This window comes from Cololabis saira, chromosome 16 (assembly GCF_033807715.1).
Source record: "Cololabis saira isolate AMF1-May2022 chromosome 16, fColSai1.1, whole genome shotgun sequence".
Lineage (NCBI taxonomy): Eukaryota > Metazoa > Chordata > Actinopteri > Beloniformes > Belonidae > Cololabis > Cololabis saira.
The window spans coordinates 41,139,255-41,166,129 of NC_084602.1; the positions used below are offsets into that span (position 1 = coordinate 41,139,255).

Below are 26,875 nucleotides of genomic sequence, written 5' to 3' on the forward strand. Positions count from 1 at the left end.
CATGTGCAAAAAGGAGTAGAAAGAAGTGTAAAGTTATTTAATGTTCCTACCTGTTCCTATTAGTGTTGTTTAATTATATTTTTGTATATTTTTATATGTTTGAAAATGGAAATCGATAGGGGAGGGGAAATATATTTTTTGTTTTAATATGGTTTCTGTAGGAGGACAAACATGACACAAACATTCTGAACGTTTTCCAATGCTGTAAAAATGTGTAGAATAAACATTACATTTCAACATTTCTTGTGTTGGAGCCTGCAACACATGTTTCTACCAGCAGGGGGCGCCAGACAGGAGCTGCTGGAAACAAACCGGCCAAAGGGAAGAAGAGAAAAATCACAATTTTGAAAAGAGGATTCAAAAAACAAAAAAATCAAATCATTAAAATAGGTAAAAACTAAACAATATGAAGGTTTAATTACCTTTAATCATTAAAACATATAAAAACTAAACAATATGAAGGTTTGATTACTTTAAATCCTGATTAAATCCTTTTTTATTTCATGTTTTTTAATATTTTTGCTGGTGTTTCTATGTAATTTATGCTTAGTCATGTTTCTACCAGACAGGTGGCTGTTGTAAACAAACCGGCCAAAGGGATTGTTTCCAAAGGGAAAAGGAGAAAAATAGCTGAGGAGAAAAGAGGATTCAACGTTTCTTGGAGTGAATCTTTTGCATTCATTGCCTGAATGTTTGCTCTGTAGCCAGAAGTTGTCCAATAACAAAAAGAGTCATGTGGAAAGACATTAGCAGCAACATTTGCAGCCGAGGACCCAGTTATAACTAATATAGATACATGCAGCATGTTTCCTTCATTCTAAGGTTTATACAAGACTTTGATTTTTTTCTTTTCTTTTCTTTTTTTTCTTTAAGTAGTAAAGTAAATGCATTTAAATGCAGTAATTTATATGTCCACTAGAGGGCAAATAAATGCAGTAATTTATGTCCACTAGAGGGCAAATAAATGCATTTAAATGCAGTAATTATTATGTCCACTAGAGGGAAAATAGTTATTTTAATGCAGTACTTTATGTGTCCACTAGAGGGCAAATGCATTTAAAAACGCTAATTTATATGTCCACTAGAGGGCAAATAAGTAATGTTAATGCAGTAACTTATATGTCCACTAGAGGGCAAATAAATGCATTTAAAAACGCTAATTTATGTGTCCATTAGAGGGCAAATAGTTATTTTAATGCATTTATTTATGTGTCCACTAGAGGGCAAATAAATGCATTTAAATGCAGTATTTTATGTGTCCACTAGAGTTCAAATAATTAATTTTAAGGGCAAATAAATACATCTATGCACCAACTTCTATTTCCACTACAGGGCAAACAAGTAATTTGAATGTAGTAAATTATATGTCCACTAGAGGGCAAATAAATGCATTTAAATGCAGTAATTATTATGTCCACTAGAGGGCAAATAGTTATTTTAATGCAGTAATGTATGTGTCCACTTGAGGACAAGTAAGTCATTTTAATGCAGTAACTTATATGTCCACTAGAGGGCAAATAGTTATTTTAATTCAGTAATTTATATGTCCACTAGAGGGCAAATAAATGCATTTTAATGCAGTAACTTTTATGTCCACTAGAGGCCAAATAAGTAATTTTAATGCAGTAACTTCTATGTCCACTAGAGGGCAAATAAATGCATTTAAATGCAGTAACATATATATCCACTAGAGGGCAAATAAATGCATTTTAAATGCAATAATTTATATGTCCACTAGAGGCCGAATAAGTCATTTTAATGCAGTAATTTAGGTGTCCACTAGAGGGAAAATAATTCATTTTAATGCAGTAATTTAAGTGTCCACTAGAGGGCAAATAATTAATTTTAATGCAGTAACTTATATGTCCACTAAAGGGCAAATAAATGCATTTAAAGGAGCACGAGGCTCCTTTTAAGAAATGAGACTCTATAGCGCCACCCTTCCCCACGACGGCAGTCGGGGGTACTGCAGCCAACAGCGAAGAGAGCGGGGAGAACGTGCATGCAGCGTCATTTGACGTCACATCCGCAGGACAGCGCGGGAAATTCGGCCCCAGCACTGCAGCACATTTTGCAGCAACAGCCTGTTCAAGGCAAAGGAGAGATACACTAGAGGAAACATTCTTTTGGGTTTGGAACGCTTCATCTGACATTATTACTAGAAAACTTAAAACGTATACGAATTTTTTTCATAAATCCTGCCTCAATCCTGCCTCAAGCTCCTTTAAATGCAGTAATTTAAGTGTCCACTAGAGGGCAAATAAATGCATTTAAATGCAGTAACTTTAGATTAGACTTTGAATTTTTGCGGCTCCAGACATATTTGTTTTTTTTTGCTTTTGGCCCAATATGGCTCTTTCAACATTTTGGGTTGCCGACCCCTGGCTTTGGGAACCGCAGGTCCAGAACCAGACCCTAGTGGTCGACTAGGGAACCGCAGGTCCAGATTAGGGAACCGCAGGTCCAGATCCAGATCCAGACCCTAGTGGTCGATTAGGGAACCGCAGGTCCAGATCCAGACCCTAGTGGTCGATTAGGGAACCGCAGGTCCAGATCCAGACCCTAGTGGTCGATGAGGGAACCGCAGGTCCAGATCTAGACCCTAGTGGTCGATTAGGGAACCGCAGGTCCAGATCCAGACCCTAGTGGTGGATTAGGGAACCGCAGGTCCAGATCCAGACTCTAGTGGTCGATTAGGGAACCGCAGGTCCAGATCCAGATCCTAGTGGTCGATTAGGGAACCGCAGGTCCAGATCCAGACCCCTAGTGGTCGATTAGGGAACCGCAGGTCCAGATCCAGACCCTAGTGGTCGATTAGGGAACCACAGGTCCAGATCCAGATCCAGACCCTAGTGGTCGATTAGGGAACCGCAGGTCCAGATCCAGACCCTAGTGGTCGATTACGGAACCGCAGGTCCAGATCCAGACCCTAGTGGTCGATTAGGGAACCGCAGGTCCAGATCCAGACCCTAGTGGTCGATTACGGAACCGCAGGTCCAGATCCAGACCCTAGTGATCGATTAGGGAACCGCAGATCCAGATCCAGATCCAGACCCTAGTGGTCGATTAGGGAACCGCAGGTCCAGATCCAGATCCAGACCCTAGTGGTCGATTAGGGAACCGCAGGTCCAGATCCAGATCCAGACCCTAGTGGTCGATTAGGGAACCGCAGGTCCAGATCCAGACCCTAGTGATTATTACGACTTTGTTAGTCATATTATGACTTTATTCTCGTAATTTCCAATATTTCTTTGTCTTAGTTTGGCCCTAATACACTGTTGTAGTTATTCCTCCTCCTACTGGATCAGGTGGTGTTTCCATCTGCGAGTGAGAAGGGGGCGTGGCCCGGAGCCTGGAGGGTGAGGGGGCGGGGCTTTGATGGGTGCAGGGGCGGGGCCTGGCTGCTCCATCCCGGCACCAACCAGCAACCAGGTGGAGGCTCGTCCTCCCTCCGTCCTCCCCCGCACCAGGACCAGGACCAGTTCGCCGCAGTGAGCAGCAGCTGCGTGGGAGTCCAGAGACTCCTGCGTGGATCCCTGCAGGATCTCCGTGGATTTCTCTGCAGGATTTCTGCAGGACGGTCCGGTGTCCGGATTGGTGCGGAGCAGAGACTGATCCCTGCAGAACTGCGTGGATCTTTGCAGGATCTCTGCAGGACCGGGTCCTGCGTGTCCTGCAGGAACTCTGCGTGGATCTCTCTCTGCAGGATCTCCCCCCGGACGGTCCGGGACCGGGACCGGGTCCGGGTCCGGATGGCCGGCGGCCGCCGCGGGGTCGCTGCTCCGGGCTGGTTCGAGCGGGAGGAGTTCATCGGTCAGATCAGCGACCTGCGAGTGCAGAACCTGCAAGGTACCGCGTCCCGTGCACGCACCTCGGGCACGAGCCTCGTGCACGACTCTTTGATAACATTGGCCCCCCAAAGTCCCCCCCCCCCCGGAGTCTGGGGCAAACTTTGGAACTGCTCGTTTCTCTGTTTTCTGTCTATAATGTTAGAGTTTTTGGACACCTGTGGGTCCAAACTGCGTGTTTACATCTCTGCAGGAGAGAAATAATAATAATAATAAAAGTAATAATAATAATAATAATAATGATGATGATGATGATGATGATAATAATAATAATAACACGCCCCCCTCCCTCGGGACAGAATCACGTGACCAGGTGATTCAGAGAAACACATGAGTTCAGCAGTGATCGTGTTATCACTCCGCGGACGCAGCACGCAGCGGCGGAGGGAGAAAGTAGTTCCCCCAGGTGAATCTGGGAGGAAAGCCGGCTCTAAGGGGGGGTTCGGGGGGGTTCCTGGTCCCAGTGTTTCCTTTTGGGGGGAGTTCTGGCTCTGTGGGAGAATCTCTGGTCACGTGGGGGGGCAGTGAATTTTTTTTTTCTTTTTTTTTTTTTTTTCTTTATTAAGTTTATTTGTGTCAGGGACAATGTACAAACTGACATTAGTCTCAGAGATGAGAAAAAGATGCTTTGTACCGGATTTAATGAATGAATGAATGAATGAATGAATGAATGAATGAATGAATGAATGAATGAAAGCTTTATTCCGAACATGAATTGAATTGAGTTGAATTGAAATCTTTATTGCGAGCATAAGATAATTATAAACACAAAAAAAAATTACACAAATCAGACACATCAGAAAAAGAATACAAATAAACAGTCATTAAACAGAATCAAAAAGGAAATAAACCTTCATGTCCGAAAAGGAGCAGGAGGAAGTAAAAACTTATGACGTCCTACCCCTTGTTACTATTTCAATTTTACTCGAATACAAAATAAAAATAAGAAAAAAAATATATAACAGCAAGCTTTACGTTATCAAAAAAATATACCTGTTATTATATTATAAAATATTACAGCACTTCTTTATGTAATTGGGAATTAAAAGTTGCGTTCCGTATTGAACCAATACGGACATATATTATTATGCTCTTATTTATTTATATAATAATCTACAGGTGAAGGTCGGAAAATTTGAATATATTGCAAAACTTCATTCGTAGTAAATTCAACTAAAGCTGAAACAAATATATAATTTCCCGCTACATTCAAAGTGAGACATTTCAAGCCTTTATTTGTTATAATTTTGATGATTATGAGTCACAGTTTATGAAAACCCCAAATACAAAATCTCTTTCTGGGGGCAAAGTTTGGACGCTGGTCCTGCACACACACACATCCACCCACACACTCAAAACAGTTACATAACAGAGGGAAATAAGAAAATACCTCAGAAAATACAGGTAACATATTTTGTTATAGATATAAAATTAATGTTGACAAGTTTGATTCCTTAAAATCCACTTTTTGACTGCAGAAGACAAAACATTGGAGTCTGTGTTTCAGAGTTTCAGGTCGGTTGAGACATTGTTCCAGGATTTGATGCTTTAAAGGAGATTACGCATTTTGTACATTTAAAAAGACAACAATTAAAGAGAAGATAAGAAAACAAAGCAAACAACAAAACAAAGAATTTCATACTCTAACACTTAATATATTAATTACATGTACAAACAGGAGTAGGAAGAAGTGCTTAAAGGAGTTAAAGCCTGTGTAGTTTAATGTAAGTTTATATCGCTCCTCTGTTTTATTCTGTTCTGCTCCTCAGTTCTGTCTGTAAACGGACAAACGTATAAATAAAGGTTATTCTAGACTATTCTGGTGGTTCTGTGGGAGGAGTTTAGCAGAGCAGGCCTGTGTTTCTGAGGTTGTGGGAACAGATGAATCTGCCGGTTACATAAGTGCAGAGACGAGGACAGAGAGATCTCATCATCTCACCTCCCACACAAACCTGCTCTCTCTGCATCCTCCGTCTCCGAGCTCCAGCATCCCACGCTCTTCTTCTGTGGTGGAGGAGGAAACACCGGCCAGAGAGATGACACGGTCCTGCCGATAGTTATGTAATTTGTCATTTATTTATGAATTCAAAACAGGGACAGTGCACAATCAGACATGAATCTTTTACAAGAGAATCTGCTTTGTGCAGGTTGGAGCAGCTTGCTATTTTCCACCTGTAGTCCCTGGGCAGGTTGATGGAATACTACATAAAAATTAGTATAGAAAAAGAAATTAGAGCTGCAAGCAGCGATGAACGGGCTCTCGCGCGTGCAATTTCAATAAAGGTCAAGGACTCAAAACCGAGTCCGATGACACCACCTCTTTATGTGAAAACATTCAAAAGTTATGTCAGAAAAAAGGAACCATCAAATATGGACCAATCAGATGAAGGGGGGCGCGCTTTTTGGCATCTATCGTCGCCATGGTAACGCTTTTGAAAGAGAAAAGTAATGCGCGTCGTCGCAGGATGGAGACGCACATTTTGATGTATAACACAACTGGGTGCACTTTACGGTTCGGGCGAAGAAACGGCAGAAGAAATGGCATAAATTGCGCCAAAATTACATGATTAATTGAAAATGGACGACTTCTTGTTTGGTTTCGGCCATGGCGCCAAGAGACTTTTCTTTAAGTTGCGACATGATACAGGTGTGTACCCATTTTCGTGCATGTACGTCAAACCGTATTGTGGGGCTTGAGGCACAAAGTTTTCTAGGGGGCGCTGTTGAGCCGTTAGGCCACGCCCATTAATGCAAACTATTAAATATCACATTTATCACCAGGCCTGGCTTGATGCAAAATTTGGTGACTTTTGGGGCACGTTTAGGGGGAAAAAAGACCCTCATTTCGTCGGAAGACAAGAAGAATTCCTACAGATACAATGGTGCTCGGGCCCTAATAATGTCGGTTGGCAGAGTTTTCCATTGAGTCATTGCAATACAGGAGAATGATGAACTTCCGAAATGCAGTTTTGCGTTGGGATCCACAACACTCACCCCCAGAAACAGATCTGGTTGTTCGTGTCGACTTCTCAGAGCAGAGAGTAACACATTTTCTCAAAGGGAGAGCTGCAGCATTATGGATAGTTTTAAAAAGTAAGCAGACATTTGAGTGCTTTATCAGATTTTCAAAGTTTTAAAATGTAATATTTATTGAGTATATGACAGTGATGGTAGCAACATGGTTTTTTTATCATGGATTTTTACAGCACATTCGTATAATGATTCAAGTGGTTTTTTAACTGTTTTATTTGACTGAGACCAGCTTATAATACAATATAACAATGTGGTATAATCATAGCATTCAGATACACACTGGAGGCCTCAACTGTGAGTGAACTCCTTTATGTATCTGAAATTAGCCAGATCCGTGACGTGGAAGCCCCGGACGGCAGCTATCGTTGCCATGGTGACCGACTGACTGATTCAGAGAGACGGGTCTCGTGGGACTGATTCTGTCCTGATTCGATTAAAAGTCAGTTCTTGATCTGGTCTTTATGGAGCACAAATAAAGTTATATTTAATAAATCCCTGAAAGGGACAGAGCATGATTTATGTTTACATGAATGAGGTAAATATAGCAAAATGAGCAAAAGCCTGACTTCCTACCAGGAACAGGAGCAGCCTGGACGTCTGTAGAGGGAATGCATTGACGTCACTTTCCCACTGGACCAAAAATGTCTGCAACTAGTGGAAAAGACGGGATAACAGCCGATTATGGGCTTAAATTAGCGTCAGTTGGACTTGACAGTGACTGCGTTTCCATGCATCAATAACCCTTTTAAAACCGGAATATTAGCAATAACCCAGTTTTGCACGGCCATGTAAACACCAATAACCCGATTTTAAAAGAAGGTGAGGGAAAGGTTGCGCGAAGCAGCATTTGTTTTGGATTTGGATACAGGAAGAAGAAGCGGGAATTGCATCATGACGTTCTCCGTGCGTCGCTGGTTTGATCCAGATAAATGATTAATCACCATGGATACAGGGATAACCCGAAATATTCTGAATGTTTCAGTAACCGGAATATTAGCACTAACCCAAATTTTGACTGCATGTAAATGTAGTCTGTGGTAGGTTGTAGGTTTTGACGTATAGAAACGTAATTCATGCCATTGTAAGAATGAGATGAACCTGCTGTACTGTACTGCCCTCACTTTTTAACAACTTGTGCTTATTATTTTACCTCTTTTCTTATCATTTCATTTGTTATTTACTGTTTAATTGTGTCGTGCCTTTTTTAACGTTGATGTAAAGCACTTTGAATGACCTTGTGTTGAATTGTGCCATACAGATAAACTTGCCTTACCTTTAAAAAATGGCTCTAGAACGATTGTGCAGGAACCTCTGGGTGACAGTGAGCCATACAGTTACCCCAAGAACCAGTGGTCCATGGACATTAATATTTGGACACCAATCCAGTTTCCTGATATGTATATGTACTTAACTTCTACTCGGAAATACACGAAGCAAAGCTTTAAGGCATACAAAAGTCTTGACGCTTGTGGCGCTTTTACACCAGTACCTATTCAGCTCGACTCGCCTCGTCCTTGTTTGTTTCTAAACACCCAGATCAGAAGTAGGAGGTTGGAGAAGCTGCTGTGACGTATTTGATTGTGTGATCTAAACAGAGAAGACAACAACACTAAGATGTAGAACCTGGAGGAGATGATGGATGTGTTGCTGGATTTGTGGCTTGTGTTTTATATCAAGTTAAAAAATGAGAGTGAGAGAAGCTTCAAGTGGGAACGCTTTTTTTTTGGTTTGTTTGTCTCTGCTGCTGAAAAGTGCGTTGGTAGCTGAGCAGCTATGAAGGAGCTCCTGGTGGATCTGGTGATTCCTTATCTCCGTCTAGATCTTTTTAATTCTCTCCTCAGCACCAGGTTTATGAACATCTGACCCTCAGAGTTGGATCAGAACAGACTTCTGCTGCCATTGCCTGTTGAATAAAATGAGGAAGTCGCGAGTCGCTCTTTCGCTGATTCCCGCTTCCTGATTGAAACGTCTGACGTCCCCCCGAACCTGGTGGCTGATGAGAGAATTAAAAAAAGGGATGTAGACGGGCGATAAGGAACGATCAGATCCACCAGGAGCTCTGTTTCTTCTCAGCCGCTCGCAGCTCCAGCTGATTTCTCATCAGCGCCGACGCAAACAAACGTGTTGCGCAATCCAGTATGTCACAGCAGCTTCACCCCAACCCGCCCACTTCTCACCACTTCTCACCACTTCTCACCACTTCTCACCTGGGTGTCTAAAAACAAACGAGGACGAGGCGAGTGGAGGCGTGCTGAGTAGGTACTAGTGGAAAAGTGCCATTAGAACCTCAGCAGAATAGATATAGAAAAAGTACCTACTCCACACGCCTCCACCCGTTGTCTAAGGGCCAAATCCACAAAAGGATTGCGCGGCTTTTGCGGCCGCTAAACCGGTGCAAATGAGACAAAAAGAGAGCGTCTAATTCACAAAGCACCGGCAAAGGGCGAATTGCAACACAAACTGCACTGCCAAGCAAATAGTTTCATGGTGCGCCTGTGCCATTTGCATGCATGCAAATTAGGTAATATTCATACATTCGGCGCAAAATTGCCCCCTTTCTATGCAAATAAGCCTCATTGCAAAAACCGTCTAATTCACAAAGGCCAGCGCTATTTGCCACACGCAAAAATAGTGGAGCAAATACCGTCTTTTCTAAGCGTGTATTAACTGCGCACAAACTCACTCCTCACTCCCCATCTCTCTGTTTCTCTCTCTCTTCAATATCATTCAAGCCTGTGTGATACTGAATGATATTAAGGGTGAAATCTACAGTCAGACATGACTGTAAACAGTCAGATCAAATGGGGTTGTGGATTTATCTCGGATTTAAAAATAAAAATAACAGGATGGAGCTCAGGATTCATCCATACAGTAAGGGGCTGCTTTATTACAAACAATTCCACCATATAAACATATAAATCTAGAATGTGTGTGTTTAACAGCTGACCTGTAGGTGTGTGTAGCAAAACACAGAACATGAATTACCGTCAGATCCTGATCTGTCCCGATCCGGTGTTAATGAAGTGACCCGTGCTGTGCCTTGTGCGTAAATGCGCACAGCCTCTTAACATTTGACATTTCATTAGCTTATATCATACATTCTGGATTCATTACAAATCAACTGAAATATTGCAAGCCTTTTATTATTTTAATATTGCTGATCATGGCTTACAGCTTAAAGGTATTGTGACATGAAAAACACATTTTTCTTGATTTTTTGTGTTTTGTTGGGTGTCTTGACATCAATTACACCCAAAAAACAACGAACTTTTAACATTCAGTGTATTGTGTGCTTTCTGGGATTTTCCGCATAACTGCAAAAACGGCGCACCTGGTTTGCTGGCGGGCCATGACGTCAGGGCCCGCTAAATCACCGCCCCCTCCACCCAGCTCCCTGCCTCCTCTCCTCTCCAGCGCACCATAAAGGCTGATTTATGGTTCCGCGTTACACCGACGCAGACCCTACGGCGTAGGGTTACGCGGCGACGCGCTATGTACGCTGAACCCTACGGGGTAGGCTCTGCGTCAATTTAACGCGGAACCATAAATCAGGCTTAACACAGAGCTGTTTAGAGCCTCTTTTGTTCTAATCACCGGAGGAAAACTGCTAAGAAGACCCGCGGCCACTGACTGGACTTAAGATAAGGGGACAGTGCTGCTTGCATGCCTTTATTTTTGTGATTGTTTGCTGTGGACTGTCTGCTTCGCCCTGCTGCTTTTCCGTGCATGCTTCGCCTGTCGCTCCCGGCTTAACTCTCCGACGCCGCTGTGAGCGTATTGCTCGCGGGGAGCTGCGGTCCCGGTCCTCTGGTCCCGGTTGGACTTCATCCCCGGGCTGTAGTCGCCCTGTCTGGGCTGTGTGTCGGTGTTTGTGGTTTGGTGTGCGCGCGTGTGTGTGAAGACGGCAGAAGCAGTAGCGGCAGTAGCTCAGGTGGTAGAGCGGGTCGTCCAATGATCGGAAGGTCGGCGGTTCGAATCCCGCTCTGTCCCAGTTTGCTGTCGTAGTGTCCTTGGGCAAGACACCTTACCCACCTTGCCTCGTGTGAATGTGTATGATTGTGTATGAATGTGTATGAATGTTGGTGGTGGTCGGAGGGGCCGTTAGGCGCGATATGGCAGCCACGCTTCTGTCAGTCTGCCCCAGGGCAGCTGTGGCTACAGATGTAGTTTACCACCACCGGAGAGAATGTGTATGAATGAATAATGATTTCTGTAAAGCGCTCTGGGTGCCTTGAAGGGCGCTATATAAATCCAAGTCATTATTATCATTATTATTAAGTGTGTAGCGGTTGGTTGGAGGAGGTTTGGAGGAGGAGCGGCGCAATGATTGACAGGAAAGGGGAAAAAGGACCCGTTTTTCACGGCGCAAAAAAACACTGTAATAAAAAGCCAGGAATGGAGTACTAGAGTGAAGTTTTTCTTGTTACACTCTTTTAGACACATTTGAGGGATGTTGGCCAAGACTTTTAATAGTGTTAAAAGCATGTTAAAAATGATGTCACAATACCTTTAAGAAAACTCAAATATCCTATCTCAAAAAATGTGAATATTCTGGGAATCTTAATCTTAAAATGTAAGCCATAATCAGCAATGTTAAAATAATAAAAGGCTTGCAATATTTCAGTTAATTTGTAATGAATCCAGAATGTATGACATTTTTTTTTTTTTTTAATTGCATTACAGAAAATAAAGGACTTTATCACAATATTCTAATTTTCTGAGACAGTCCTGTAAACTTGCTGGCGTGGTTGTGCTTGAACCACTTCTGAATATCCATGGTTACTTTGTTAACGGAGCAGCAGAGAGCAGCGTTTTGCTGGTGCAGGAAACTGCTGGAAGCATGAGTGACGGACACTGGCTGATTTATGGTTCCGCGTTGCACCAACGTAGAGCTTACGGCGTGGGATACGCGGGGATCCCACGCGATTTAACGCGGAACCATAAACCAGGCTTAACAAGCGCGCATTTGTCAGTTTTCTTTTCATCTTTTCAACTGAGCATGCAAACACAAAAACTGAGGGTGCAATACATGCTTATGCACCCTCGTAGAACCGGGCCTGCTGGAAAGGTTTGTGCCGGCATATCATTAGAGCAAAATCTTTTGTGAATAGGACCTTAAAGCGGGGCAAATTGCGGGCGCAAATGCGGCGCAATTCACAGCGCTATTTGCGGGCGCAATCTATTCTTTGTGGATTTGGCCCTAAATGCGCAAAACCGGGGGTAGGCGAGTCGCGCTGAGTAGGTACTAGTGCAGAAGCGCCATAAGTAATTCAGTGAAACTACTAGTAAAGTGAGGTAGACATGAAAGATAAAGAAGAGGTTAATTAGGTTAGAGGTCAGCATGTGCAGTGGTTCCTGAATGTGGTGTAGACCGATGTGTTATGAAGGTAATGGAAGGTTTGGCAGCATGCAAATTGTGAGTGCAGGCATGCGGTTACTACTTAACACTCAAAGTGAACCTACTTTCAGGTGTGGAGCTGATATATTGAATATTCCTGGTACAGATGGTCCCTGTACCAAGAAGAATAATTAGTTCTCCTATGATGTGGAACAGGAAGGTCAAGGTGGGGTTTTAAACCACTTGACACAAGTTTTGTCCAGCAGGGAAATGTTCCTGGAAATCTGGTCTACTCACGGTCTTTAGATCATAACTCTGGCTTGGCAAACGGAAGAGGTTTCAGGAAGCAAACAGAGGTTTCATGAAGCAAACGGAGGAGGTTTCAGGAAGCAAACGGAGGAGGTTTCAGGAAGCAAACGGAGGTTTCAGGAAGCAAACGGAGGTTTTGGGAAGCAAACGGAGGTTTTAGGAAGCAAACGGAGGAGGTTTCGGGAAGTGTCCTCATCAGAATGTTTAGTTCCTGAAGCCTCTGCTCCTGAGAATCACCTCTGACCTGCTGATGTACAAACATCAGTGATGACATCACGTTTGCCGACAGCTAGCTGGTCAGTGGACACGTATTGATCAACCCGTCCCGTCAATGATTGATCAACCGTAGAGCTGAACTTGTTACTCTCTGAGTGCTGAGGTCACATGACCTTCTGTATCGCCATGGTAACTCATCAGCCAGCTGCAAGCCTTCACATGACGGTTGCTGATGGAAACGGCGTTAGAACGACTCTTTTAATGTTTTATAACGTGCAAATACGGCCGGAGGTGAAGAACGACGCAGAACTTTGTCCACTCTGTCATTTTAGCTTTTGTTTAATAATTAACAACAATTAACCTAAAAAAGGAAAAGTTTAAAGTTAATAAGTTACAGCCAGGTGCTGCGTATCATTGTTATTGATGAGCTGGTCATCAGCGGGAGTGCAGACCCCTAGAAATGCAGATAGCTGGTTCCTGAGACCTGGACACCTTCAGTCACTGACATACGGACATACGTTCACATGGGAAGTTTAATTCCTCTTTAATTCAGAATTAAAACTAAATCCGATTTAAAATGAGTAAAGATTACCATGTAAACACCTATGTGGCAGAGTGCAGGATTGGGGCGTGGTCTGCAGGGGAGAGAGGGAGTGCGGGGGAGCAGCACAGGTGACGCAGCTGGAACAGCTGATGGTGCACAGGTGTGCCTAATCACTCTGTGTATTTCAGTAGTGTAGTGCCCTGGAGACGGTGGGGGATGACACAGAGCTGACTGCTGATTCACGTCCGGGTGAAAATAAAGTTCCACAATTTTCCCACAAAAACCTGTGTCCTCTTTGCCCTGTCTGGTTACCCCGGTAGCACGAGGTTGCTACTAGGAATGGGAGATATTTTACCGTTCACGATATACCGTCCAACATACAGGAAGGAAGGAAGGAAGGAAGGAAGGAAGGAAGGAAGGAAGGAAGGAAGGAAGGAAGGAAGGAAGGAAGGAAGGAAGGAAGGAAGGAAGGAAGGAAGGAAGGAAGGAAGGAAGGAAAGAGGAAGGGAAGAAGGAAGGAAGGAAATGAGCCAGAAAGAAAGAAAGAAAGAAAGAAAGAAAGAAAGAAAGAAAGAAAGAAAGAAAGAAAGAAAGAAAGAAAGAAAGAAAGAAAGAAAGAAAGAAAGAAAGAAAGAAAGAAAGAAAGAAAGAAAGAAAGAAAGAAAGATAAATTCCCGTTGATGACGTTTTTGTGTAACAAACATGGCGGATCTGAGAGTGAGATAGATTTATAGTTAAAAAGATGGAGTTGAAATTGTTATTTTTTTTTTATCATCATTTTTATCGTTATCAGGATAAATGCCAGAAATTATCGTGATAAATCTTTTAGTCCATATCGCCCATCCCTAGTTGCTACATTGGCGCCCAACGTGGGGCCTGACAGGATGACGGAGGAACACGGGGATTTGACCCTGGAGACGCTGGCGCAGGTGCTGGCAGACCTGGCAGCTGCTCCAGGGCCAGGCGGAGCGGCAGACCGCAGCGCTGCAGGCGCTGGAGGCGCTGGTGGCGCAGCAGCCGGCAGGCCGTGAGGCCGCCAAGCGGCGGCTCCTGAGGCGGCCCCAGCGACACCGGGACCCGCAGCGCGACCCAGCCCGGCACCACGCCGGAGGTTCGCCACGGCGGTCCCGGAGGCGGACCAGCTGCTGGAGCAGTGCTGCGTCGGGGAGGGGGTGGTCCTGGCGCACCTCGGCCAGCGCTGCAGATTCCGTCTGCCCCGAGGCCCCCCTGGGCCCAGTCCCGAGAACGGCCCTCTCGCCGGTCGGCCCGGCCCCGAGGGCGACTCCCCGAACACTCAATCTTTCATCAATCTTTCATCACTTTCAGAGGCCCCCACTTGTGGAATTCACTCAATAAATCTCTTAAATCATCACCATCCTTGCCAATATTCAAAAAACATTTAAAGAACTTTCTTATTGTTTCATCTTTGTAATGTTCATTATTTGATCTGAGTTACATTTTCTTTTGTGTTTTTTGTTTTTTTTACTCCCCCTTGTGTAGCTTTTGTTTAGTTTTTTATTCATATATGGAAAGGATTCTATAGAAGCCACCAGGCTTCTTCCTTTCCTTGCATGTTATTTCAGTGTTTTTTTTCATTTTTTGTTCTATTTGTCTTATATTGCTAAATAAATAAACTAAACTAAATAAACCAAACTAAACTCTCGCCGGTCGGCCCGACCTGGAGCTCAGATGGGGGTTCCTGGCCTCCTCTCCCGCTCCGAGGGGGAGTTGGCTAGGCCGGACGGTCCCGGCCTTGGTCGGGCGATGGGGGTGTGGCAGGGTGGAGGATTGGGCGCGGGGAGCAGCACAGGTGAAGCCTGGTTCGGCTGATTGGGCTCACCTGTGCCCGATCAGCCGAAGAACAGAGGAAGAACAGAGAGGAAGAACAGAGAGGTACTGAGTGTGCTGGTGCTTGTCTGTGATTAGAAATAAAAGAACCACCATTTCTGCACTAAACCCTGTGTCCTCTGTCCTGTCGGTCAACCCCAGTAGCACGAGCTACATCCTAATTCGAATGAAAATGGCCATTCCGAATTAAACTTAATTCCGAAATAAGTGGCTGGAACCAGACCCTAGAATCCCAGGTCTGGATCTGGACCCTAGAAAAGGTGTTTCTGCTCAGGTTTTCTCAGGTGCTCAGGTGTTTTCCTCAGGTGATCTGCTCAGGTTTTTTCAGGAGTTCTGCTCAGGTTTCCTGCACAGATGACGTCGGTGGAGTGGATGTTTGCATGATAAACAAATGAGTCTCTGGGGTCTGCAGCTCTGGTTTGGTTACGAGCTGAATCTGAGTCGGAGGTTACCTGGTTTCAGGTGAAACAGGAAGTAGCTGCTGTGTGTCATCACAGATCTGTCAGATAGGGAGGGGGCGGGGCTTAAAGGTCCTGGTTAGCTGGAGGGGGCGGGGCTTAAAGGTCCTGGTTAGCTGGAGGGGGCGGGGCTTAAAGGTCCTGGTTAGGTGGAGGGGGCGGGGCTTAAAGGTCCTGGTTAGGTGGAGGGGGCGGGGCTTAAAGGTCCTGGTTAGGTGGAGGGGGCGGGGCTTAAAGGTCCTGGTTAGGTGGAGGGGGCGGGGCTTAAAGGTCCTGGTTAGGTGGAGGGGGCGGGGCTTAAAGGTCCTGGTCAGGTGGAGTTTACTTCTCCTAAAACCTTTACATCCTTGTTTGTGCAGCAGCTTCAGGATCAGACACACCCCAGAATAAGACGGAGGTCATGTGACCTGGAGCAGCAGGTCATGTGTGTGTTCTGGAACTCTGTAGTCTCCGTCACCAAGTGTGTGTGTGTGTATATACAATGTTACGCCCACAGAGTGCACCTGGCTCATAGCGTGACTTATTTTAGAAAATCATTTATTCTGAAAGAATAAATGAAAAACGGCAATGTGAGTCGGCTGATCGTCAGTGGATTTTAAACTGCCAAGCTATTTGGACCAATACAAATGACAATATAAACAATAACAATAGAATATCAAAATCACAGTATTATATAAAAATCTCAATATTTAAAAATAAATTAATAACAAAACATTCACTAAATATTTCCATTTAAAATCAATAGGCTGATCGAATCACAATAAACATGAAATAGGTGGTTATAAATATACGTAGGCTATTAAAAATGATCAATTCTATGTAAGAGTAATGAAAGTACTCACTCTATATTTATATTATCTACAATTCTTATTATCTATTTAAAACAATATTATTCCCTAATGCCTATATATGTATGTATGTATGTATGTGTGTATGTATATATATATATATATATATACACACACCTGATCACGGAGACTACAGCGGTCCATCTCCATGTTTGTTGTTTGACATCAGCGTTTGGTCCTCGTTCTCCTCACCTTCATCCTTTCATCCTCCTCTTCCTCTCTCTGTTCCAGTGGAACGAGAAGCCGTTCAGAAGAGAACGTTCACCCGATGGATGAACCTGCACCTGGAGAAGGTTGGTGTGTCTTCATCCTCCTCTTCATCCTCCTCTTCATCCTCCTCTTCCTCATGTCATCCTCCTCTTCCTCATGTCATCCTCCTCTTCATCCTCCTCTTCATCCTCCTCTTCATCCTCCTCTTCATCCTCCTCTTCATCCTCCTCTTCATCCTCCTCTTCATCCTCCTCTTCCTCAGGCCTCTTCATCCTCCTCTTCATCCTCCTCTTCATCCTCCTCTTCATCCTCCTCTTCATCCTCCTCTTCATCCTCCTCTTCCTCAGGCCTCTTCATCCTCCTCTTCATCCTCCTCTTCCTCACATCATCCTCCTCTTCCTCAGCTCTCTTCATCCTCCTCTTCCTCACGTCATCCTCCTCTTCCTCAGCTCTCTGCAGCTTCAGCTCAGTCCCTGATGAAGATCAATAACTAGTTTAGACGTAACTTCCCCCTATCCAATCAGAACCTTCCCAACCCTCAGACCTGGAGAGGAATTGGAGAAAGACCAGCAAACGTGTTTCCATGGAAACCTCAGTTCAGAATTATTATTTCCATGTAAATAGTTTAATTCAGAATTATTTAATTCTGAATTAAAAAAACATCATGTAACCGTGGCCGATGAAAAGAGGGTAGGACCCGAAACCGAACCCTGTGGAACACCACGTACGAGTTCAGCTGCCCCCCGGGCGGACGGAGAAACTCCTGCCGGACTAAGGAGACAGATAAAGTGCAGTTAAATGTAAAATAACTAAACATTTACCTGAACGAGAGTCAGGTCATTAGCATCTCTAGCAGCACAGACGTTGCTGCTACGAGGTTTAAAACCAGACTGAAACTTTTAACTGGTTCAGAAGATCCTGCAGCTTATGCAGGATTTTTAGTGCCAAAGTGAGCAGTGAAGTGTCTGCGGTGCGTTCAAGGACCCTGGTTTCCAGTGAAGTGACTGTGGTGCGTTCAAGGACCCTGGTTTCCAGTGAAGTGTCTGCGGTGCGTTCAGGGACCCTGGTTTCCAGTGAAGTGTCTGTGGTGCGTTCAGGGACCCTGGTTTCCAGTGAAGTGTCTGCGGTGCGTTCAAGGACCCTGGTTTCCAGTGAAGTGTCTGCGGTGCGTTCAAGGACCCTGGTTTCCAGTGAAGTGTCTGCGGTGCGTTCAGGGACCCTGGTTTCCAGTGAAGTGTCTGTGGTGCGTTCAGGGACCCTGGTTTCCAGTGAAGTGTCTGCGGTGCGTTCAAGGACCCTGGTTTCCAGTGAAGTGTCTGCGGTGCGTTCAAGGACCCTGGTTTCCAGTGAAGTGTCTGTGGTGCGTTCAGGGACCCTGGTTTCCAGTGAAGTGTCTGTGGTGCGTTCAGGGACCCTGGTTTCCAGTGAAGTGTCTGCGGTGCGTTCAAGGACCCTGGTTTCCAGTGAAGTGTCTGCGGTGCGTTCAAGGACCCTGGTTTCCAGTGAAGTGACTGTGGTGCGTTCAAGGACCCTGGTTTCCAGTGAAGTGTCTGCGGTGCGTTCAAGGACCCTGGTTTCCAGTGAAGCTTCTGCGGTGCGTTCAAGGACCCTGGTTTCCAGTGAAGTGTCTGTGGTGCGTTCAGGGACCCTGGTTTCCAGTGAAGTTCCTGCGGTGCGTTCAAGGACCCTGGTTTCCAGTGAAGCTTCTGCGGTGCGTTCAAGGACCCTGGTTTCCAGTGAAGTGTCTGTGGTGCGTTCAAGGACCCTGGTTTCCAGTGAAGTGTCTGTGGTGCGTTCAGGGACCCTGGTTTCCAGTGAAGTTCCTGCGGTGCGTTCAAGGACCCTGGTTTCCAGTGAAGCTTCTGCGGTGCGTTCAAGGACCCTGGTTTCCAGTGAAGCTTCTGCGGTGCGTTCAAGGACCCTGGTTTCTAGTGAAGTGTCTGTGGTGCGTTCAGGGACCCTGGTTTCTAGTGAAGTGTCTGTGGTGCGTTCAAGGACCCTGGTTTCTAGTGAAGTGTCTGTGGTGCGTTCAGGGACCCTGGTTTCTAGTGAAGTGTCTGCGGTGCGTTCAGGGACCCTGGTTTACAGTGAAGTTCCTGCGGTGCGTTCAAGGACCCTGGTTTCCAGTGAAGTGTCTGCGGTGCGTTCAGGGACCCTGGTTTCCAGTGAAGTGTCTGCGGTGCGTTCAAGGACCCTGGTTTCCAGTGAAGTGTCTGTGGTGCGTTCAAGGACCCTGGTTTCTAGTGAAGTGTCTGTGGTGCGTTCAGGGACCCTGGTTTCTAGTGAAGTGTCTGCGGTGCGTTCAGGGACCCTGGTTTACAGTGAAGTTCCTGCGGTGCGTTCAAGGACCCTGGTTTCCAGTGAAGTGTCTGCGGTGCGTTCAGGGACCCTGGTTTCCAGTGAAGTGTCTGCGGTGCGTTCAAGGACCCTGGTTTCCAGTGAAGTGTCTGTGGTGCGTTCAAGGACCCTGGTTTCTAGTGAAGTGTCTGTGGTGCGTTCAGGGACCCTGGTTTCTAGTGAAGTGTCTGCGGTGCGTTCAGGGACCTGGTTTCCAGTGAAGTGTCTGTGGTGCGTTCAAGGACCCTGGTTTCCAGTGAAGTGTCTGTGGTGCGTTCAGGGACCTGGTTTCCAGTGAAGTGTCTGCGGTGCGTTCAAGGACCCTGGTTTCCAGTGAAGTGTCTACGGTGCGTTCAGGGACCCAGGTTTCCAGTGAAGTGTCTGTGGTGCGTTCAAGGACCCTGGTTTCAAGTGAAGTGTCTGTGGTGCGTTCAGGGACCCTGGTTTCCAGTGAAGTGTCTGCGGTGCGTTCAAGGACCCTGGTTTCCAGTGAAGTGTCTGCGGTGCGTTCAAGGACCCTGGTTTCCAGTGAAGTGACTGTGGTGCGTTCAAGGACCCTGGTTTCCAGTGAAGTGTCTGCGGTGCGTTCAGGGACCCTGGTTTCCAGTGAAGTGTCTGTGGTGCGTTCAGGGACCCTGGTTTCCAGTGAAGTGTCTGCGGTGCGTTCAAGGACCCTGGTTTCCAGTGAAGTGTCTGCGGTGCGTTCAAGGACCCTGGTTTCCAGTGAAGTGTCTGTGGTGCGTTCAGGGACCCTGGTTTCCAGTGAAGTGTCTGTGGTGCGTTCAGGGACCCTGGTTTCCAGTGAAGTGTCTGCGGTGCGTTCAAGGACCCTGGTTTCCAGTGAAGTGTCTGCGGTGCGTTCAAGGACCCTGGTTTCCAGTGAAGTTCCTGCGGTGCGTTCAAGGACCCTGGTTTCCAGTGAAGCTTCTGCGGTGCGTTCAAGGACCCTGGTTTCCAGTGAAGCTTCTGCGGTGCGTTCAAGGACCCTGGTTTCCAGTGAAGCTTCTGCGGTGCGTTCAAGGACCCTGGTTTCCAGTGAAGTGTCTGCGGTGCGTTCAAGGACCCTGGTTTCCAGTGAAGCTTCTGCGGTGCGTTCAAGGACCCTGGTTTCCAGTGAAGTGTCTGTGGTGCGTTCAGGGACCCTGGTTTCCAGTGAAGTTCCTGCGGTGCGTTCAAGGACCCTGGTTTCCAGTGAAGCTTCTGCGGTGCGTTCAAGGACCCTGGTTTCCAGTGAAGTGTCTGTGGTGCGTTCAAGGACCCTGGTTTCCAGTGAAGTGTCTGTGGTGCGTTCAGGGACCCTGGTTTCCAGTGAAGCTTCTGCGGTGCGTTCAAGGACCCTGGTTTCCAGTGAAGTGTCTGTGGTGCGTTCAAGGACCCTGGTTTCTAGTGAAGTGTCTGTGGTGCGTTCAGGGACCCTGGTTTCTAGTGAAGTGTCTGCGGTGCGTTCAGGGACCCTGGTTTACAGTGAAGTTCCTGCGGTGCGTTCAAGGACCCTGGTTTCCAGTGAAGTGTCTGCGGTGCGTTCAGGGACCCTGGTTTCCAGTGAAGTGTCTGCGGTGCGTTCAAGGACCCTGGTTTCCAGTGAAGTGTCTGTGGTGCGTTCAAGGACCCTGGTTTCTAGTGAAGTGTCTGTGGTGCGTTCAGGGACCCTGGTTTCTAGTGAAGTGTCTGCGGTGCGTTCAGGGACCCTGGTTTACAGTGAAGTTCCTGCGGTGCGTTCAAGGACCCTGGTTTCCAGTGAAGTGTCTGCGGTGCGTTCAGGGACCCTGGTTTCCAGTGAAGTGTCTGCGGTGCGTTCAAGGACCCTGGTTTCCAGTGAAGTGACTGTGGTGCGTTGAAGGACCCTGGTTTCCAGTGAAGTGTCTGTGGTGCGTTCAGGGACCTGGTTTCCAGTGAAGTGTCTGTGGTGCGTTCAAGGACCCTGGTTTCCAGTGAAGTGTCTGTGGTGCGTTCAGGGACCTGGTTTCCAGTGAAGTGTCTGCGGTGCGTTCAAGGACCCTGGTTTCCAGTGAAGTGTCTACGGTGCGTTCAGGGACCCAGGTTTCCAGTGAAGTGTCTGTGGTGCGTTCAAGGACCCTGGTTTCCAGTGAAGTGTCTGCGGTGCGTTCAAGGACCCTGGTTTCCAGTGAAGTGTCTGTGGTGCGTTCAAGGACCCTGGTTTCCAGTGAAGTGTCTGCGGTGCGTTCAAGGACCCTGGTTTCCAGTGAAGCTTCTGCGGTGCGTTCAAGGACCCTGGTTTCCAGTGAAGTGTCTGTGGTGCGTTCAAGGACCCTGGTTTCTAGTGAAGTGTCTGTGGTGCGTTCAGGGACCCTGGTTTCTAGTGAAGTGTCTGCGGTGCGTTCAAGGACCCTGGTTTACAGTGAAGTTCCTGCGGTGCGTTCAAGGACCCTGGTTTCCAGTGAAGTGTCTGCGGTGCGTTCAGGGACCCTGGTTTCCAGTGAAGTGTCTGCGGTGCGTTCAAGGACCCTGGTTTCCAGTGAAGTGTCTGTGGTGCGTTCAAGGACCCTGGTTTCTAGTGAAGTGTCTGTGGTGCGTTCAGGGACCCTGGTTTCTAGTGAAGTGTCTGCGGTGCGTTCAGGGACCTGGTTTCCAGTGAAGTGTCTGTGGTGCGTTCAAGGACCCTGGTTTCCAGTGAAGTGTCTGTGGTGCGTTCAGGGACCTGGTTTCCAGTGAAGTGTCTGCGGTGCGTTCAAGGACCCTGGTTTCCAGTGAAGTGTCTACGGTGCGTTCAAGAACCCTGGTTTCCAGTTAAACTGGAAGTGTCTGTGGTGCGTTCAAGGACCCTGGTTTCCAGTAAAGTGTCTGTGGTGCGTTCAGGGACCTGGTTTCCAGTGAAGTGTCTGCGGTGCGTTCAAGGACCCTGGTTTCCAGTGAAGTGTCTGCGGTGCGTTCAAGGACCCTGGTTTCCAGTGAAGTGTCTGCGGTGCGTTCAAGGACCCTGGTTTCCAGTGAAGTGTCTGCGGTGCCTTCAGGGACCCTGGTTTTCTGTGAAGTGTCTGCGGTGCGTTCAAGGACCCTGGTTTCCAGTGAAGCTGAAAGTGTCTGCGGTGCGTTCAGGGACCCTGGTTTCCAGTGAAGTGTCTGTGGTGCGTTCAGGGACCCTGGTTTCCAGTGAAGTGTCTGCGGTGCGTTCAGGGACCCTGGTTTCCAGTGAAGTGTCTGTGGTGCGTTCAGGGACCCTGGTTTCCAGTGAAGTGTCTGCGGTGCGTTCAGGGACCCTGGTTTCCATTGAAGTTTCTGCGGTGCGTTCAAGGACCCTGGTTTCCAGTGAAGTGTCTCTGGTGCGTTCAGGGACCCTGGTTTCCAGTGAATCTGGAAGTCTCTGCGGTGCGTTCAGGGACCCTGGTTTCCATTGAAGTTTCTGCGGTGCGTTCAGGGACCCTGGTTTCCAGTGAAGTGTCTGTGGTGCGTTCAGGGACCTGGTTTCCAGTGAAGTGTCTGCGGTGCGTTCAAGGACCCTGGTTTCCAGTGAAGTGTCTACGGTGCGTTCAGGGACCCAGGTTTCCAGTGAAGTGTCTGTGGTGCGTTCAAGGACCCTGGTTTCAAGTGAAGTGTCTGTGGTGCGTTCAGGGACCCTGGTTTCCAGTTAAACTGGAAGTGTCTGTGGTGCGTTCAAGGACCCTGGTTTGCAGTGAAGTGTCTGCGGTGCGTTCAAGGACCCTGGTTTCCAGTAAAGTGTCTGTGGTGCGTTCAGGGACCTGGTTTCCAGTGAAGTGTCTGCGGTGCGTTCAAGTACCCTGGTTTCCAGTGAAGTGTCTGCGGTGCGTTCAAGGACCCTGGTTTCCAGTGAAGTGTCTGCGGTGCGTTCAAGGACCCTGGTTTCCAGTGAAGTGTCTGCGGTGCCTTCAGGGACCCTGGTTTTCTGTGAAGTGTCTGCGGTGCGTTCAAGGACCCTGGTTTCCAGTGAAGCTGAAAGTGTCTGCGGTGCGTTCAGGGACCCTGGTTTCCAGTGAAGTGTCTGTGGTGCGTTCAGGGACCCTGGTTTCCAGTGAAGTGTCTGCGGTGCGTTCAGGGACCCTGGTTTCCAGTGAAGTGTCTGTGGTGCGTTCAGGGACCCTGGTTTCCAGTGAAGTGTCTGCGGTGCGTTCAGGGACCCTGGTTTCCATTGAAGTTTCTGCGGTGCGTTCAAGGACCCTGGTTTCCAGTGAAGTGTCTCTGGTGCGTTCAGGGACCCTGGTTTCCAGTGAATCTGGAAGTCTCTGCGGTGCGTTCAGGGACCCTGGTTTCCATTGAAGTTTCTGCGGTGCGTTCAGGGACCCTGGTTTCCAGTGAAGTGTCTGCGGTGCGTTCAAGGACCCTGGTTTACAGTGAAGTTCCTGCGGTGCGTTCAAGGACCCTGGTTTCCAGTCAAGTGTCTGTGGTGCGTTCAGGGACCCTGGTTTCTAGTGAAGTGTCTGTGGTGCGTTCAGGGACCCTGGTTTCCAGTGAAGTGTCTGTGGTGCGTTCAGGGACCCTGGTTTCCAGTGAAGTGTCTGCGGTGCGTTCAGGGACCCTGGTTTCCAGTGAAGTCATTGCGGTGCGTTCAGGGACCCTGGTTTCTAGTGAAGTGTCTGTGGTGCGTTCATGGACCCTGGTTTCCAGTGAAGTGTCTGCGGTGCGTTCAGGGACCCTGGTTTACAGTGAAGTTCCTGCGGTGCGTTCATGGACCCTGGTTTCCAGTGAAGTGTCTGCGGTGCGTTCAGGGACCCTGGTTTCCAGTGAAGTGTCTGCGGTGCGTTCATGGACCCTGGTTTCCAGTGAAGTGTCTGCGGTGCGTTCATGGACCCTGGTTTCCAGTGAAGTGTCTGCGGTGCGTTCATGGACCCTGGTTTCCAGTGAAGTGTCTGCGGTGCGTTCAGGGACCCTGGTTTCCAATGAAGTGTCTGCGGTGCGTTCATGGACCCTGGTTTCCAGTGAAGTGTCTGTGGTGCGTTCAGGGACCCTGGTTTCCAGTGAAGTGTCTGCGGTGCGTTCAAGGACCCTGGTTTCCAGTGAGGTGTCTGCGGTGCGTTCAAGGACCCTGGTTTTCTAGTGAAGTGTCTGCGGTGCGTTCAGGGACCCTGGTTTCCAGTGAAGTGTCTGCGGTGCGTTCAGGGACCCTAGTTTCCAGTGAAGTGTCTGCGATGCGTTCAAGGACCCTGGTTTCCAGTGAAGTGACTGCGGTGCGTTCAGGGACCCTGGTTTCCAGTGAAGTGTCTGCGATGCGTTCAAGGACCCTGGTTTCCAGTGAAGTGACTGCGGTGCGTTCAAGGACCCTGGTTTTCTAGTGAAGTGTCTGCGGTGCGTTCAAGGACCCTGGTTTCCAGTGAAGCTGGAAGTGTCTGTGGTGCGTTCAGGGACCCTGGTTTACAGTGAAGTTCCTGCGGTGCGTTCAAGGACCCTGGTTTCCAGTGAAGTGTCTGCGGTGCGTTCAAGCACCCTGGTTTCCAGTGAAGTGTGTGCGGTGCGTTCAGGGACCCTGGTTTCCAGTGAAGTGTCTGCGGTGCGTTCAGGGACCCTGGTTTCCAGTGAAGTGTCTGCGGTGCGTTCAAGGACCCTGGTTTCCAGTAAAGTGTCTGCGGTGCGTTCAAGGACCCTGGTTTCCAGTGTAGTGTATGTGGTGCGTTCAGGGACCCTGGTTTCCAGTGTGGTGTCTGTGGTGCGTTCAGGGACCCTGGTTTCCAGTGTGGTGTCTGTGGTGCGTTCAGGGACCCTGGATTCCAGTGAAGTGTTTGAGGTGCGTTCAGGGTCCCTGGTTTGACCCTGCGGTGCGTTCGGGGACCCTGGTTTGACCCTGCGGTGCGTTCAGGGACCCTGGCTTGACCCTGCGGTGCGTTCAGAGACCCCGGTTTGACCCTGCGGTGCATTCGGGGACCCTGGTTTGACCCTGCGGTGCGTTCAGGGACCCTGGTTTGACCCTGCGGTGCGTTCAGGGACCCTGGCTTGACCCTGCGGTGCGTTCAGGGACCCTGGTTTGACCCTGCGGTGCGTTCAGGGACCCTGGTTTGACCCTGCGGTGCGTTCAGGGACCCTGTTTTGACCCTGCGGTGCGTTCGGGGACCCTGGTTTGACCCTGCGGTGCGTTCAGGGACCCTGGTTTGACCCTGCGGTGCGTTCGGGGACCCTGGTTTGACCCTGCGGTGCGTTCAGGGACCCTGGTTTGACCCTGCGGTGCGTTCAGGGACCCTGGCTTGACCCTGTGGTGCGTTCGGGGACCCTGGTTTGACCCTGCGGTGCGTTCGGGGACCCTGGTTTGACCCTGCGGTGCGTTCAGGGACCCTGTTTTGACCCTGCGGTGCGTTCAGGGACCCTGGTTTGACCCTGCGGTGCGTTCAGGGACCCTGGTTTGACCCTGCGGTGCGTTCAGGGACCCTGGTTTGACCCTGCGGTGCGTTCAGGGACCCTGGTTTGACTCTGCGGTGCGTTCAGGGACCCTGTTTTGACCCTGCGGTGCGTTCAGGGACCCTGGTTTGACCCTGCGGTGCGTTCAGGGACCCTGTTTTGACCCTGCGGTGCGTTCGGGCTCCGTCCGGCTCCTTTGTCCTGCAGACAAAGCGACTCTGTTTGTGTCTGGCGGAGTTTCAGGTTCATCATCGTCGACACAAACGCTCCGTTGTTTCTCCCCGTCTGAAAGTTCCAGCCGTTCCAGCGACTCACGGGTCACAGGTCACCGTCGTCACGGTTACGATAACAGCAGGTCGATGGATTCCTGAGTGCAGTGATGAAGATGAGAATGAAGAGGGTTTGGTTAACTAAGTAAACTGTGCAGGTGGAAGTTCAGGCAGCTCCGTTACCATGGCAACAAGAAGCAGGAATGTAAACAAAGCCTTATCTCTAACATCTAAAAAAGTTTTCATCACAAATTCCTTCATTCCTTCCTTTCTTTGTTTCCTCCTCTTTTCTATCCTTCCCTCCATCAGACCTGCAGACCTGAAGGAGACAGGTTTCTCTCCGAGCCTCGACCTCTTGACCTGAGAAAAAAGTCGAAATGTCAAGATTAATGTTGAAATACAATTTCAAGAATAAAGTCGAAATTTCGTGAACAAAGTCAAAATTTAGCCTTTTTTCTCAACATTTCAGATTCAGAAAAACTATTTATCCCCAAGGGGCAATTTCAAGGCAACTGAGCAGCAAAACGTTGAAGGTATCAAATAGGATAATAAAAAATAGAAATAAAATAATATAAACAGATAAGTGGGGCATGTCTCATATATTTCAATTTTATTCACGAAATTTTGACTTTTTTCTAGACATTTTGACTTTTTTCTTGACATTTTGACTTTTTTCTCTAAGTGCATAATGAAAAAAAAAATCTTCCTCCTCTAAAATATTATTTTTATTTTTCTCCTGCATGGCTCTGATACTCTGTGATATGATTTTCACTGTAGCATTGTTTTTAATAGGAGTATGAAATATTTATTTTGCATAAAATCACTTATAAATTGTATAAAAAAATCTAATTGTCACCCAACTATTTCAACAGTTTCTTCTTCAGCACCTCCATACCTATCTTGTTGAAATGATTTTCATGATTTTTTTCCTTCTTCCGATGAAATCAGGGCCTTTTTTCCCCTAAATGTGCCCCAAAAGTCACCAAATTTTGCACCAATCCAGTCCTGGTGATAAATGTGATCTTGAATGGTTTGCATTAATGGGCGTGGCCTAACGGCTCAACAGCGCCCCCTAGAAAACTTTGGGCCTCAAGCCCCACGATACGATTTGACGTACATGCACGAAAATCGGTACACACCTGTATCATGGCACAACTTAAAGAAAAGTATCTTGGCGCCATGGCCGAAACCCAACAAGAAGTCGGCCATTTTCAATTAATCGTGTAATTTTGGCGCAATTTATGCCATTTTCATGGGTCGTACTTTAAGGAACTCCTCCTAGCAGGATCGTCCGTTCCACATAAAACTTGCTCTGGA

The 26,875-nt window shown here is 47.5% G+C and overlaps 1 protein-coding gene across 1 annotated transcript in view; it reads left to right on the plus strand.

Moving 5' to 3' along the window:
- The first annotated feature begins 3,471 nt into the window (after nucleotides 1-3,471).
- Nucleotides 3,472-26,875, plus strand: part of clmna (calmin a) — a 39,314-nt gene continuing 15,910 nt past the window's right edge. Inside the window, exons 1-2 of the mRNA XM_061744123.1 lie at nucleotides 3,472-3,849; nucleotides 16,674-16,735. Coding sequence (XP_061600107.1) covers nucleotides 3,753-3,849; nucleotides 16,674-16,735 — 159 coding nt within the window. The 5' untranslated portion in view covers nucleotides 3,472-3,752. The remainder of the gene's footprint in view (nucleotides 3,850-16,673; nucleotides 16,736-26,875) is intronic.